The following is a 15,233-nucleotide window of genomic DNA, read 5'->3' on the forward strand; positions in this document are numbered from 1 at the left end:
TTTTTTGTGCTGCTGATCAAATCCTGGTGTGGGTGGGGTCTGTTGAACACCTGGGGGGTTTTGGGGGGGAGAGGTTGTAACGCTGACAATGTCAGAGCTGCAAGACAAAAATCTTAACACAAACCCATCTAATAGGGACTCCGCTCTCTGGAGGGTTATTGCTGCTGCACAGTTCGGGCGTGGGTATCAATCACATCTTTTGGAGACGTGTCCTGGCAAAGGGCAACAGGACAGGCTTTGGGGGGGGGTGGGAGGTGGCTGAAGTCACGCAGGATTTTTGTCTTCCTCTGTGAAGGCTGTGAGATGCCGCAAGTGTCACCCGAGGAGGCCTGCTCTCCTTTGGGGTGTGGATTCCTAAATTCCTCAATTTAAATGCAAATTTGCAGCCGTTTGATTATGCCGTGCATCAGAGAAGCTTTTGGACGGTGAACAGCTTGTAATAATCAGCTACGCATCCCTCAATACAGATATTATCTGCTGTTGCTGTATCATGGCTGCGTGCCTCTGCAGAAAGCAGAGTGATTCAGAACAAGCCTCCTTTTCTCTCTTTCTCCTTTTGCGTCTATTGAAAATTACTCTCATTACCTCCCTGAAACCTTTTTAATCAACCTGGACGGCACAATCTGCTTTGCAATAACAGGAATAATGTTTTTGGAGGTGCTTTGCATGGTAATGCTCTTTTCAGCCTGAATTGCTGCTATTGAGAATGACTGTGGCTTCAGGAAGGGCTTTTATTTTTTCTTGGCACCTTGGTCTTCTGTAACCAGGATATTTTTTCTTTGGGAGGCTTCTAACTGCCTAACTTGTAACTTCCTTACAGGGAAAGGGAAGGGGGAAAGGCAGGATCGGTGTGGCAGAGGAGTGGGTGCGTTAGCTGTGGCACAGCCCGCCCTGGGTGGGATCTCCATCCTGGGATGTCTTCCAGGACGCAACCCTGATCTTGTGTAGTGAGAGCACGGATCACACTGGGTTTCCTAGACCCTTCTGCGACACACTTCCCTGCCCATTAAATTGCTCAAATTAATAATATTTGGCTTTTAATCAAGCCTATTACAGTTGTCGCCACGCTTGAGCATTCTATTTAAGCAATCATCACTGTCACCCACACCTTTTCTTTCCTTAGGAGCTTCTCAGGCATTTGCATCTCGCCGATGAGAAGGAAGGTGCTTTTGTCGTGGTTACTTGGCACCAAGAATATGAAAACTGTGGTTAATCCTCATTTCACGCTTTGCGGCTGGGTTGGGTTGATTTTTGAATCGCCACTGTGGATTCTCAATGTTTCATTAGCTAATGCTTGATTCATTTAGTTCAGTAACAAGAAGTAATTGCTTGTCTAAATAACCAGACACTGCTGCTCCGTGGCCTGCAATCCTCCACCAAGTAGCCCTGTTTGCAGCGGGGAAACCAAAACCTGCTGCAATCTGCACGGAAATTGAAGTGGGCAGCTCATGAAGTCGAATGCAGAACATGAAGAATCTGCTTTCCTCTGTACGCTTTAAACTCAAGTTGTTTCTCTTTAAGCTCTAACTTTGTCATAATGATCTAACAGACCGCTTGGTGCTATGGAAACCCCAGTTTACACACTGGTGCATAGCTGCAAGCCATTAACTATCTTTAATTTTCATTTTCTGGGGATATTTTTGACTTGTGTATTAAGCAAACATTTATGCAAAACACTGTGGAATCCATAAATGTTAATTAAGTTGAACTTGTGTCTTTGCCATAGCAGAAAAATCAGATTGATGGGTTCATTGAAGTCTGCAAAACTTGCTGTGGTGGCTGAGAGCAGCTATAAAAAGACACCAAAGCGGGGGTGACACCCAGGGCTTTGCTCTGCGGGTGTCACCTTTAGTCTGCTCCTGCTTTCTCCTGGGCTGTCTCGGCTTGAGCAGGTGCGGATCCAGGTTTCACCCTGCCGGTGACACCCGTGGGCCCTGCGGGCACAGCGGTGACTCTGCCGATGTGTCTTGCCTGCGGTGTGAGGGTACTGTGGCATGCAACAAGTGGCAAAGGCCTCAGCTAGGGAAGGAGGATGATGATAGAGAAGAGCTCCCAGTCGTTCGCCAGGCTGCAAATGCAGGGAATAATCCCTGTATCTGTCCCTTCCCTCCTTTCTAAAAGAACCACCTTAAATTGTCCCCAGAGCCTCAACCCTGACATAAACCCCCCAGGTAGCTCTTGATTTTTGAGGGTTTTCATGTCGGATTGCAGATGGAGGAAATGCGCAAACTGGGATGAACCGGGGCATGAGGAATTTGGATTTCCCCATACCATTTCTGCAGCGAATTGCTGTGGCTGATGAGTATTTTTAATACCCAGTAAGCATGTTCTCATCACTTTTATCTAGTGTGTGCGTGCAGGGGTGTTTAAGAACAGGTATGAACCCTCCTGGGAAAGGTGATGCATTGATGCCGACAAATAAAATGACCCCTCCTTTGGATCTGACGTGCTGAATCCTGCTGCAAAGTGGGATCTGCTCATGGGCTCCGGCTGCGAGGAAGCTTGGCTGGAAGCAGATGCCTGCACAAAGCACGGCACGGCAGCAGTGCGTGACACTGTTTATTTCTTCTCTCCCTTTTGCATGATAAAATAACCCATGAAAATAAATAACGAGAGCTTAATAGGCACATGGGACAGGGCCTTTGGCAAGTGATGCCAATCAGCTGTGCCTCGGCAATGCTCCTCTAATTAAAAACTGCAAATTACAGCCGGCTGGAGCTGATTGCAAGGGCTGGCTGGGTTGGGGGCTTTGCTCTGGGAGGTGAAGCATGGCTGGTTGCTCCTTATGCTCACACTTTCTCTCCCATCAAGGTGGTGAGGTCTTGGAAAGTCAAGAATTGTGCTGTCCCGGTGCCTGCCCCAGCGGAGTAGTAGGATTTGGGAAGCCCAAAGCAGAAAGCGGAGCCAAGCGCGTTAGCCGCTTCGTCAAGGGAATCGCTCTGCCTCGCCGCCAGCTGAATAGGTGGGAATGCCAGCGCTGACGGACAACCCTCGAGTCACCCGTCTGCTTCAGCCCTGTGTGGAGAAGCGAGTGGCCGGTAAGTCCTGCATGCCTTCGAGGAGCGATTCGAGTCTTTCCTGTGCTTCGGCAGTCGGTGACACGCGGCTGGTCCTGGCTTTGCAGATGGCTGAGTTTTGAGGGTTACCCTTTTTCTTGCTGTAGTGGTGAAATTTCAGAGTATACTCCTCGCCCCGAAGGTTGCCCCAACCCCGCCGGCTGCCTTTCCCCCCTCTTTTCACCTGGTTTTGGCTTTGCCACCTTTTACCGCTTCTCCTCCCGTTGCCGCCTCTCATCGTTGCTGGCTAATTAACTGGCTGCAACACGGTCTCAGAAAAGAAACATTTATTTATGAAAATCCATTTGGACAAACCTGACGATCAGAGAGAGACCATTTTGGGGAGGAGGGTCGGACTCTTTCTCTGCAGAGATGCTACCGTGGGAAGAACTTCCCACAAAGCTCCCGTCAGCTGCCGCACACACCAAATACCAAACCCCAGATGTCCCTTGCAGGCCCTCTCATCCCCTCGCTCCCCTCCTGGCCCCGACTGTATCGTATTGCACAGAATCAGGAGCCTTTTTGTCTGGGATGGAAAGTTTTAAGGGCAGAGACACCCGAGAGTCACCTCTCATCCTCAGCTGCTCTTGGGACTCACTGTCCCTTCCCTGGGGTGCCGTGATCGCTGCGTTTAACTGACAAGTGTGATTTAGCTTCCAGCAGAGATGGCATTTTTGGGCGGATATACCACGGGAAAAGGGGCTATTTGCATGTTAAACTTTGCAATGTAACTGCTGTATTAATTATTCAGCTGGAGACAGGTTTTCTGGGGGCAGGATGGTGTGTTCAGTAGATTAGTAACAGATTCCTGAAGCCTCAGAGGTGTTGTTTTGTTTTTTTAATTATTATTTTAAAGGTAAGCGGAAGCTAGGAGCTGTTGGGCTGGGCACTTTGGTTGTGTGATTTCGCAGGAAGGCTCTGGCTAGGACACAGCATGCTAAAAAAAACCAAACCCAACACCGTCAGCCCTGCGGAAATACACAGCAAAGAGCGGATACCCGCTGGCAGATGCGGTGTGCTCGGCTGGGCCAAGCAGCGACTGCATCCCTCGAGGGACAGCAAAATAAAAATAATAATAAGGATAAGTGATAGGCGGGCAGCCTTTTGCATGTCTACCGGCAATCCCGTTACGTGCACTACAAACGATGGGGATCCGTACCGCCTGCTTTGCTTTGACTTCCACGTTTGCAAAGCTGCTTCATTTTTCTGGCAAGCAGAAGAGCCTGCTTGGCTTTTGCTGTTTATTGTTTTGAGCTGGTGGAAGATAAATGGTTACACATGAAATGGGGTGTAAATGTTGTATTTTGGAGCAACAGAGCAGACCTCAAGGTATGTATGGAGAGAGAGGTTTGCTGCTCCATGCTCCTGCTGGGAGCGAGGTGGGAAGAGCAATTTCTGAGTGCCAGGAAGCAAACCTGAGCTTATAATCAATCCCTTGGGGGTAAGGAGATGGCTTCAGGCTGGGATTTGGGTTTCAGAGCTCCCTTCCGCATTGGTTTTGGCCTGGAGTGCATTGTAATTGGGCTCAGGCAGCTCCCCTTAACGACGGTGGGAGTTGTCTGTGTGCCCTCAAGGAGGAGATGGCAAAGGGATGTGTGCAGACCTGCTGAGTGATTCTCCCCAGATGCTAGTGTTTTGCATTTCAGAGAGTCAGGAAAGAGAGAAAGAAACTGTCTTGCTCTGCAATTGAATCTCTAACCAGAGATCTGCAAGCAAACCAGGGAACCAGACAAAGCCTCTGTATGACAGCTGACCTGTTTGAAAGGAGAGCTGGAAATAATGCAGAGACCGGACTCGCCGTATGGTTAGATGTCCCATCCCCAAGCCTGAGCAGGGGCATCTTGTTTGAGGCTTTTCAGTCTTCAAAAGAAGACTTCTCTGTGGCTTTTGCACGCACAGAGCATCCCGAGGTTGGTGAAACCAGCTAACATTGCCTGACGCGTGTCACGTGCGTGGACACGGACCTGGCCCAAACATCCCATGTTGTGGGTTGGCCTAGATCCTAAATGTGAAGAGAGCCTTGTCCCTGTTCCTACCTTCACTGGTAAAATAACTTGGCGCTTCGAGGGGAGAAAGGAAAACCTGGGTTTGGATGTGTTTTACCCATTTACACAGAACATTTTGGTTTTCCTGCATTGGTCTCCATCTGTTAAATGATCCCTTGGCAGGTTCCCATCAGCTTGGGCGTCCCAGGCAGGCTCCGCTGCGGCCGTTGGCACTATTTATAACGGGTGGGAATTTTCCCCACTTTATCTGAAGAGAGAGTTTTCTACAAGATGCACAAGAAGCGTTTCAGGCTGTAAACTGTCGACTTGAATTGATGTCGCCATGCATGCCCTTGGGGTTATCCCATGTTTCAAGCTGAGCGTTGCTTGTGAGAAGACAGTCGTCATTTCTCTGCACATCTCATGATCACAGCATCCTTGGGGCATAAAACGTGGAGGACAAAAGGGCAGCATCGTTATATATATATGTGTACACGCTTTTTTTTTCCTGTAAATGCTGACTTCTGTAGGCTTACAACCTGATACAAACTCTTGTGCGTGGGGTGTATGGAGCAGGTCCCTGCTTGCCTTATGTGGCTCTGTAGACCGTTTTGAGATGCTTGGTTTCATTTTAATTTTGAATTTGGGTTGGCAGCTGGCAGTAAATCAGAATTTGGCTCTGGTTTGTAGCACCTTCTCGTGTATTGGTAGCACAGCTCCGGTGGAGTTGGTGGGAAAAGTTTCCTAGTCCAACCCTTGCGTTAAAACCCTTGGCATCGCTCATCCCTTCAATCGCTGCTGCCTGGGGCTGGTGGCTTTTTGTAGACCCAAATCCCCAGGCAGGCTTGTGCCATTCCCCATTCTCCACGCTGCAGGGTTGCGGGAGACAGCAGCAAGGGACTATGTCTTAAGGCGACGAGAACAGTGAGAAGGGGAAGTTTAAGCAGGAAAAAAATAGTGTAGTCCAGGGTGTGCCTGAAGCACATGGCAGTTGGTAAGGTCGCAAAGTCGCAGCAGTCGGGAGGAGCGTGGACGTGGCTGGAAGAGCTGCTCCTTGCTGATGGCACTTGGCAGGATTTTGGGTAAACATGATCATTCTTGTCAGTCTGGTTTTGCAGTCTTCTTGTTGCTCTTGGATCCATCTATTTGCCCGTTCATTTAATTTCTGCTGGAGTCATTGCTTAAATATGTGTATTTTTATCTCCAAGAACCATCGTGGCTGGGGATTTATTAATGACTGGGTATTCCAACAGCCAGTTTGGAGGCTGAAGAGTTGAAAAGCTCCAGAAGTCATCTCTGCTTTACTTTAGAACCTGCTGTGTGCTCAGCAGGATCCGATGGTCAGCTCTTTTAACATGAATGAGCAGTTTCCCCGCCCTGTGCAAATCTGTCATGTAGCTCCCCAGCATTTCTGTCTTGCAGTGAATCCATTTTAGGAGTCCGATTTCTACACCAAAAGTGAGAGAGTGGACCAGCAGCAAGGAGCTGTCGATACAATTGCCCCCAAACTTGTGGGTTTGTTCCCAGCAAGGCAAGTTTGCCCACTTCTCATTTTATTTACTTTTTCCCCCCCTTTCAGTGTACGTTCATACATTTACTGACCAAAGACCCCCTTGCTATGAACAGCCCCAGTGAAAATTATCCACCGTAACAGAACTAAAATATTCGATATATCCATGTACACATCATAAACTTAATGTTTTATGCAAAAGACAGGGAGACGAAAAGAAAAAAGTTTCCCTGATTAAAACAAAATCTGGAAAGCGAATCATTTCAGCTCTCCTCTGAGCAAAAACTGTCTGCAAAATTCTTGTCTCCCTGCAAACCTTGTATGCTGGCAAACCTTTGTTTTTCTGACGGAATCCTACCGTGCCCCTTTCTGTGCAGTTCCAGACATTTCCAGGTTGTGAAAAAGATTTTAGTGTGGTCAGTGTCATCTTCTCCAGACTTCCACAGGCTTCCAAAATCTATCCAGGAGACATCATCTTGGGCCTTTTAGGAAATCACAGTGATTGCTTTTGGCACGTACGGTTGATTAACAGCAACCAAAGTCTGTCTCAGTTCAGAAATCCTTTTCGAGAGCCCTGTTTCGACGGGCTGTGCCGTGGCAACAGAAGACCATGGTGCAGAGGGATGCCAGAGATGAGCCGAGATGGTGCAGAAATGCCTGGATCTGAGTTGAAGCGGGGAGTGGCCGGTGGTGCCCCATGGAGGTACAGGCTCCTGAAGTTGAAAACAGCTTTTTTTGCTGGATTTTTAAATTGAATACCCCTCTGGATATTCAACTGAGAGTGATAGGGAGAAAGAAAGTAAAGGTGGGAAGAGGAAAATGCAAGACTGGGTCATTTTCCTGTGGAGTGGGATGCACTGGGAGATCCCTGCTGCCTTGCAGAGAGCAGGGAAGCACCTGCCAATGCTGTACTTATGGTTTAGGAGGAAAACCCAGCTTTGTCCCATTTCTGCATCCACACGCCCGGCACGTGGTGGGTTGGACAGGCAGCGAGCAAGGCAGAGGCCACCCAAACCTCCTTTGTGTTTGGACACGAGCCACGGTGGAGCACATGAAACTAATCCAAAGCTTTTGCTCTTGGGCTCGCCCCAGGATGGTGAGCGAACGAGCGGCACAGCAAGAGACGGTAAAACAGCACAGAAAAAAGCTGGCACGTCACAAACTGGGGTGATGACGCTGGGTGGATTGAGCACTGGAGCATCCCGGTGAGGGAAAGGGGATGATGGCATCCTTGTGAATGGCCGACGGAGCCGGGGAGCTGCTTAGGTGAGCGTGTTGGAGTAGAAGCTGAAGCTTTCGGAGACCGTTTTGGAGTCGCTGCGGGAGGAGCCATTGGAGGTCATGTCTACGGAGAGACGCTTGGCCTTGCTGCTCTCCTCCAGCTCCTCTTCAGCCGCGCCAACCGCCAAGGACACGGTGGTCTCTATCCGGCTGACCTTGTACATGCTGCTCTGTGTCTGCAGGTACCTGGCTGACTTCATTTCCAGGCCCTCGTACTCACCAGCGCTGACGAACGGGCACCACCGAAATGCATGTTTGAACCCCACGCGAAACCTGGGGGAACAGAAGAGATGGGGAAAGGCAGGGGTGAGGGACGTGGAGATGGCAAAAGGACCTCGCTAGGAGTGGGAAGACAGAGCTAAGCACTGCTAAACAACAACAACAAAAATGCTACTTTTCACTAAGGGCAGAAAAAAACCACTGCTAAATCCCAATTAGGAGTCGGGACTGTTTTGATACCTGCCCTGAAATCCCACAGGGGCTTTAGGAAAGACTTATTTAGGTGAGTATTGTATCGTCCCTGCATCTGCTGGAAGCAGCCCCTGGCAGAGGATGGGACAGAACCATCCTGGAAAAACTCTCCATCCATACTCTTCTCCATCAGAGCCTGCTGTATCTCCCCCTCCTCCCCTCCCCGTTACACTGAGGTGCTGCCAAAGGACACTGGAAACCCACCTGTCGTTGAGGCAGCAGTAGATGATGGGGTTGTACATGGTGGAGCTCATGGCCAGCCACATGATAGCCAGGTAGACCTGCTGGATGAACTTCTGCAGGTACCACTCGGGGCTGAAATACTGCAGGGTGAAGTAGATGTGGTAGGGCAGCCAGCACAGCGCGAACGTGCATACCACGATGATCATCATCTTCACTACCTGTGCGGAGAAGAGAGGGCAAGGAAGCAAAGTCATCCCCCACAGCTGGACCTTTCCAACTGGGAGCACATGATTGACATCTTGCTTAAACCATGCACGTTCATGGAAGACAGAGATCTGGAGGATGCTCTCTGCTCCATTAGCAACAGCCATGCAACAAGTCCTGACGTGTTTCCACCCCAATGAAGTATTTTTGGCTGTGGTTAGTTGGGATTGGGCATGAATTATGGCTCCTACCATGCTCGGAGCTCCTTACCTTCCGCTTAGCTGAGACCTGCTCGTGGTAGCGGTCGGAGGAGTCACCGGGTATCTCGCTCGCCCAGAGGGTGATACCCACCACAGTGTAGGCACACCCTATCACCAGAAGTGGCAAGAAGTAGATCAGGATGGTCATGCAGAAGTGATACCTAGAAAAAACGGTGGTCGTTGAGTGTGTCCTCTACCTATTCAGTCTTTTTCTTGCAAACCAAGCTTGAAGGCAAAGAGAATTTGGCACAATTCCTGCAGAGCTCAGGCCGGGAAGGGCTCCCTACTTTCACCCCCATCTTTTCCAACGCTCTGCTGCCAGCCTTTGGCATCCTTGCACCATCTTGGGATGGGATGTAGAGGCCAGTGAAGAGCTTATGTTACCGTCGTAAGGCAAGGATGTTTTAGCTGAAGTGTCTCTACTCTCGCTTCTGCTCTGTTTACACCCCAAATCATCCTAGAGATGAACACTTGCTCTTATCACCCCTTTTATCTGGCAGCCCTGCAGGAGCAAATGGGGGTTTTGTGACATATAAAGGATGGGAATATTAAGCTGAAGAAATAAAGGCTTTCCCTGCAGGGCAAACACTGGGTCTTGGATGCAGCTTGCCTAAATCCTGGTCCACCATCAGTTTAGCTGGGCTCAGGTGGCACAAGGCATAACCCCAGTCCCCAAAACCACAGCCTAAACCCTTGTCCTGAAGGTTTATTAAGACTTTCCTGTGAATTCAGCGGCCGGGTCAGTCCTCCAGGCTCGTGGAAAGGGCAGGAGCTTTGTGTCTGTTTACAACAGGTATCGAATGAGAGGGTCTGGATTAAACTGTTAGCACAGGCTTGGGAGTCTTTTGTCGTGAGTTTGGTGGAGCCGTGGCAGGCTGCAATAGCCACTGGGATTGCAGTGAAGGATTTATTTTAAATAGTAGCTGGTTTTAGAAGGAAAAAAAATAATGTTGTTTCTAACAAACAGGATGGGGATGGGCGGTTTGACCTTGCAGGTTCCTTCCTACCATCGGAGCTTGCAAAAACCTCTCTCCCCTGCAGAAAGATGAGCAATAGCGGTACAGAAATGTGGCTGGCTTGTACACTGCTGGCTCGCAAAGCATCACGCGTGCTGCCAGGTCCAGAGGTAGTTTTCTTCCAATAGCTTTAGGGTCTTTGCGTGCGTTTTTGGGGTGCGTGCCTGGCTCGAATGCAAGGTGCTGCATCTGCTCAGGGCAGTTCAGACCCTGTAGCCACGCTTTGCTCTTGCACTTGCTCATGCTCGTGGAAGCTTTGATTGAATAATATCTCCAAAGTGTAACAAATGGCTCAGGCTCGTGTCTGGTGCGACTCCTGCAGGGAATGGACTTGGCCCCGGACCTGTGCTGCCATGCCATCTCCTCCTTGTTTTGTACCTACAATCTCATCTGACCTCCTCTTCGCCCAGCGCTAATTGCATTTGAGCTGGATTTTGTAGGGCTGTTTTCTATTTTGCTAATTAAAGAGGCGTCTTTGTGGCTCCGCGATGAAGATTTCATTGTGGTTCCCATGTAGTGCAGGGTCTTAAACCAGCTGCAAACAGCTGAGAGCGATGCAGAAATGCCCCAGAGGAGCTGTTAGATAATGTAAGTAAGACGGACCCTTATTTTCAGAGCTGCCTGGGCATGGTAGGGACAGGGATTTCCAAAGAGCCCTGTGAGATATTTTTTGGACCCTAGGTGCTTAAAACTGGTCTCTGTGTGAAACCATTTGTCTGTTATTCTGTCTACAAGAATTGCAGGATTAGAGCGCTTAGAGAAGCCTGGGTTTTGTAATTTAAAGGTCTTCGGTGTGGGGATTTAGGGTGTGGTATAGGATGGAGGAGCCGGTAGGAGCGATGGGACAGTGACGTTGGAGGAGGGGGCTGCCATCTCCTTTTGCCTTACAAAGCCCAGACGGTCGCCGCGGGCTGTTATCTCCCAGAGGAGCTGGCGAGTGGAGCAGCTTTTCCCCTTCCCTTAACGAACCGAAATGGCAGCTAATGCAATTGGAATAGATCAGACGTCTCTTTAGAAACCAAAAGCAGGAGAGGGAATTGGTGGTTAGCGGCGGTGAGCAGCCGCTGAATCGAATCGAGCTGAATTGCCGGCTCCTGTTGCAGACGCGTCTCGCCTGCACCAAGCTCTTCGTCCACTTCCCCACATATGAACAGGCTGAGAATGGGTACCTTTTCCCAGTGAAAAAAAACCCTCGTGTGCACTTCTTGGTCTCTCTTACCCTCTGCGTGCCAGGGTTGTGCTTTCTGGGCTCTGTTTGCCAAGAGGAAGGACCCCTTGGTGCTGAAAGAGTCCACTATTTCACAATGGACTGAAAGAATAATATTATTTTCCATCACAGCATTGCAAACAAGCCAGCTGCCGCTTGCGCCTTCCTTAAATAACCGCACCAAGGCCATGCGAGCAGGGAAGGGTGTTTGACAGTGACTCTGTCAAACCACCTGTCCCTGCAAAGTTATTTTGGGGTGGTAAAATAACATCTCGGGCTCTACGCTGTGCAAATGAGCACGTGAGGTTTGGAGAGACGCTGCTGACCTGCAAGTTATTTTCAATCCCCACCAAATTATTTGGGGTTTGGCTATTTAAAAGCTTCTGCTTCGCATCTGCTTTCCCAGCTTTCCTGCCTGCCCTCGTCTGTCTGCAGAGCCCTGGCTCGCCAAAGAGCATGGGATGCTCAGGCTTTGAAGCGGCGCCTGGCTCCCAGCGGCAAATCATTCATAGGTTAATGGTGGCATTTTTCTCTTGATTTAGCTATTTGAAAAAGTGACGGCCCCAGTGTATGTCTGAACGGCAAACGATCTGTCCAAGTCAGGCCCTGAGCTTGCGCCGGTTGCTGCTTCAGTCTAGGGGGGCTCAGCCCTATCCCGGCCACGTGGGCTGGCTAAGCCAGTGGCATTTCTTTGTGCTGGCTGTATTTATCACGGTGGCCTGGAATACTTAAGGTTGGAAAACACCTCTGGAGATCAGCTGGGCCAGCCCTAGCTTAGTTCTCGCCATACCTGCCTTGCAATGCAAATAAAGAAGATAAACGTTGGCTTTAAACACCTCTCCATGCGCGGGTGTCCCCTGCTTTGGCTCCAGCACAATTTCCCAGCCCTAATCCATTGCTCCACGGGACTGGAAATCACAAATGCTTTCTTTTTCTTTCCCGTCTTTTTTCCTTAACGTGTGACATTTAACTTCCCGCATGTCTCACGGACTTCAGAGAGCAAACCATGGAGGACCGCTGTGCTAGCACACCAGCAGGGTTGCCGGACCCTTTGGAAATGCCACATTTAATTAGCCGGCCCCTTAACGGGAAGGAAGGAGATTCCTGTTGAGCCCTCCTAGCCCTGCGTTTGCCTCCCAGCCTGAGCTGATGCCACAGAGCCCCTTTTTGTAGCTGGGCTTTAAGCTGTTGAGTGAATTTTGTGGCATTTGGACTCGGTAAATCCCAAACCAGTTTTTTTTTCTGTTATTGCCTGGCCTAAACCCCTATTTACCTCTTGCAGGAATAACTCTTGCCCCAGGAAGCCTTTAGAGATGTGGGTTGCAGGAAAAGTGCTGCACGTATGAATGAGCCCCTGGGGGCAATGCAGACCCCAGCCCCACAGCCACAGTACTGCGTCTCAGCGGCTTTACACGAGTCTCCCTCAAGGATGAGCATTCAAGAAGGGCAGGGAGCATGGCACAGCACAGGGCAATGCCTGGACCACAAGCAGCACTGAAGTCACCTTAATTACCCTTAATGTGCCCCAAGATGGTATGGATGGAGATTTTGCTAACGTCAGCCCTGTGCCACTGGCTCTTGCTAGGGTGGGGGGAGGATTTCCCCATCCCAAGGAGCTTTGAGCCATTCCCATCCTTCCCCACTTCCTGTTTTTTATACTTTTTTTGGTGATTTTTCTGTACGGTGACTTGTCCCCACTGGCAGAAGAGTTCAACTCACGTTTTTCCGTACACGTTGGTGCTGTGCTCCGGCCACTCCACCAGACACACCAGCCGGCCTGGCAGCTCCTCTGTCACCGAGTAGTAACCCTGGGGGAAGGCCAGCAGGAAAGCTAGGAGCCAGATGACGCCGATGACCCCCTTGGTGGCGGTGGCCGAGAGCCGGGGTTGCAGCGGGTGGATGATAGCCATGTACCTGCAAGGTGGGAAAAGGAGAAATCAAGGCTGGAAAGCCCCGATGTTGCAGCTTTCGGGGCTGTTTTAGGTCTCCCTTGCATGGAGGTCATACTTTTGACACCTCCTTAAAGCATCCTGGCAGCCCCTCACTCATACGATGCAAACAGCATCGAATAATCCCTTTATGGAGGATTCCCCAGCCAATGCTCTAATTCTCTCGTAGCATCTTACCCTCGGGATTTGAATCCCGTTGGAGACACCCATTGACTTTTAGCTGAAAAACAGCTTCGCTAACACAACCAGCAACCGGCTGCTTCTGCAAAGCCAGGTTTGTACCAAGCCAGCCGTGATGCTGCCGTCTGGCAGCAGCTGCTTTGGCAGCGCCTGGTAGTTTTGCACCCACACAACATCATATCTCTGTGGTAGATCACAGTGCCAAGTGTTACAGGAGGAGAACCAAAAATAAGAGTGTTGGGCCGGCGTGGGATGGGTGATCTGAGATGCCGCCTATATCTGCCCGGCTCGTGGGCTCTTTCCTCCAAACATCGGTCATCATACGTGAGGAAACCTCCAGTGGCGACAAGGTGGATTGAATTTCTCCCTCTGCAGATCTGGTTTTGCAAAACTGGCAGCAGCCAGCAGCACTGGAAAGATTAAGTGAGAATGTCACATTTTTTATTTTATTTCCCCACCTGGTCCACGTCAAGCTTTGGGAGAGGAGAAATATTGCATTGCTCTGCATGTGTTATCGCCCAAGGCATTTGCAGCCTTCTCTGTTTTTCCCTTCATCCCTTCTCCTTTCAGAGAACCAACAGTTTTTGCTTTTAATTTTTTCCTAGATGGAAAATACTCCCTATGTTTCATTTTTGGGTGGCCACTTGCAGGGGCAAAGTCGTAGGGATTAGTCTGTAAATGTGCAGGAGGTACTGCTGTCAGCTCTTCCTCTGCCCCCGGGTACCAAACCTTATCGCCTTTGCACAGCTGAAAATCCACCTAATCCACCCAATAAATATCCCTCGACAATCTGTTTGGTACTTGAAATTGAAGCTGATTAGAAAGAGCCGAGGCAGCGGGTGTTAGTGCTGCATCAACATCTCCTGGTTTCTGCATCCGCGTTTCTCATGTTCTCCTTGTCAGACTGTGATCGGGTTCCCGGGACCCTGCCAGGACTTGTCTCCTTCCTCTTCCTCATCCTTCAAATGCCTGTTGTTGGCTGAGCGCCTTGTTACTGGGTTTGCTGAGCTGGATGAGGTTTGGGTGGGCTTTATCACGGGGTTCAGAGCTGGTTACCCTGGGTCTATGCTCCCAAGCAGCAAGAAGTCCACGTGCCCAAGTTTGCTGCTGATGCTTAACCCGTCGGTTCAAGCTGAAGCATGCAAACAGTGGAAAACGAGGGATTTCCAGAAAAGTTGGGCGATTTCTGTTGAAATACTTGCTTGGAAAACCATGTGAGGCTGAGACCTCCGGAAAGCAAAGCCGGTGCTTGACTGCACCCAGCCAGAAATGCTTTTACATCTCTGACCTTGTTTCTGCCAGTGCATTTCAGAGGACTTTCCTCATCGGTTTAAAGCACTTTGCAGCTGCAGAAGCCCTTGCGGTTAATAAAACATCCAAATAATCCCCGTAACGATGAACTAAACCCCAACCGCATCGCCTGGAGACCTTTCCAACCGCCATTGACTTGTCTGCAATGCTGTCTCGTGGAAAGGAGACGGCAAAATTCATCCGACCACGCTGGTGTTGCAAGGATGGGGTCAGGGAGGCAGGAGGGAGCAAGCTAGCGGCGCTTTGGGGAAAACTGACCCCGAATCCTATTTGTTGGCAGCGATTCCCAATCCGTTGGTCCCAAGTGACCTCTGAAATGTTCCCTTGGGGATGCTCTGGGTTCAACTGCCCATCAGGATTAAAAATGGAAATAACAGCAGTTCTCCCAGACAGGGGCTCCAACGGGGAAGAAAAAAATGCAATAAAAAGGGTCTGGGCTGCTTGAAGGAGCTGGATAGATAGAAATGTACAAACATCCTGTAAATAATTAGACCATTATTTCATATAAAAAAATCATATAATTATATAATAATCATATCACTAAGCAGAAAATTGTACTAACTTTTTAATAACTGCTTCCTTTTTTTTTCCTTTTTTTTTTTTCCCAACATCAAAACAAC

At 49.6% G+C, this 15,233-nt stretch overlaps 1 protein-coding gene across 1 annotated transcript in view; it reads right to left on the bottom strand.

Moving 5' to 3' along the window:
* Nucleotides 1–7,529: 7,529 nt before the first annotated feature.
* TACR1 (tachykinin receptor 1) overlaps nt 7,530–15,233 on the bottom strand; it is a 15,396-nt gene continuing 7,692 nt past the window's right edge. Inside the window, exons 2-5 of the mRNA XM_009702084.1 lie at nt 12,893–13,087; nt 8,961–9,111; nt 8,508–8,704; nt 7,530–8,105 (exon numbers count right to left, since the gene is read on the bottom strand). Coding sequence (XP_009700386.1) covers nt 7,814–8,105; nt 8,508–8,704; nt 8,961–9,111; nt 12,893–13,087 — 835 coding nt within the window. The 3' untranslated portion in view covers nt 7,530–7,813. The remainder of the gene's footprint in view (nt 8,106–8,507; nt 8,705–8,960; nt 9,112–12,892; nt 13,088–15,233) is intronic.

Source organism: Cariama cristata, unplaced genomic scaffold (assembly GCF_000690535.1).
Source record: "Cariama cristata isolate BGI_N322 unplaced genomic scaffold, ASM69053v1 scaffold16746, whole genome shotgun sequence".
Lineage (NCBI taxonomy): Eukaryota > Metazoa > Chordata > Aves > Cariamiformes > Cariamidae > Cariama > Cariama cristata.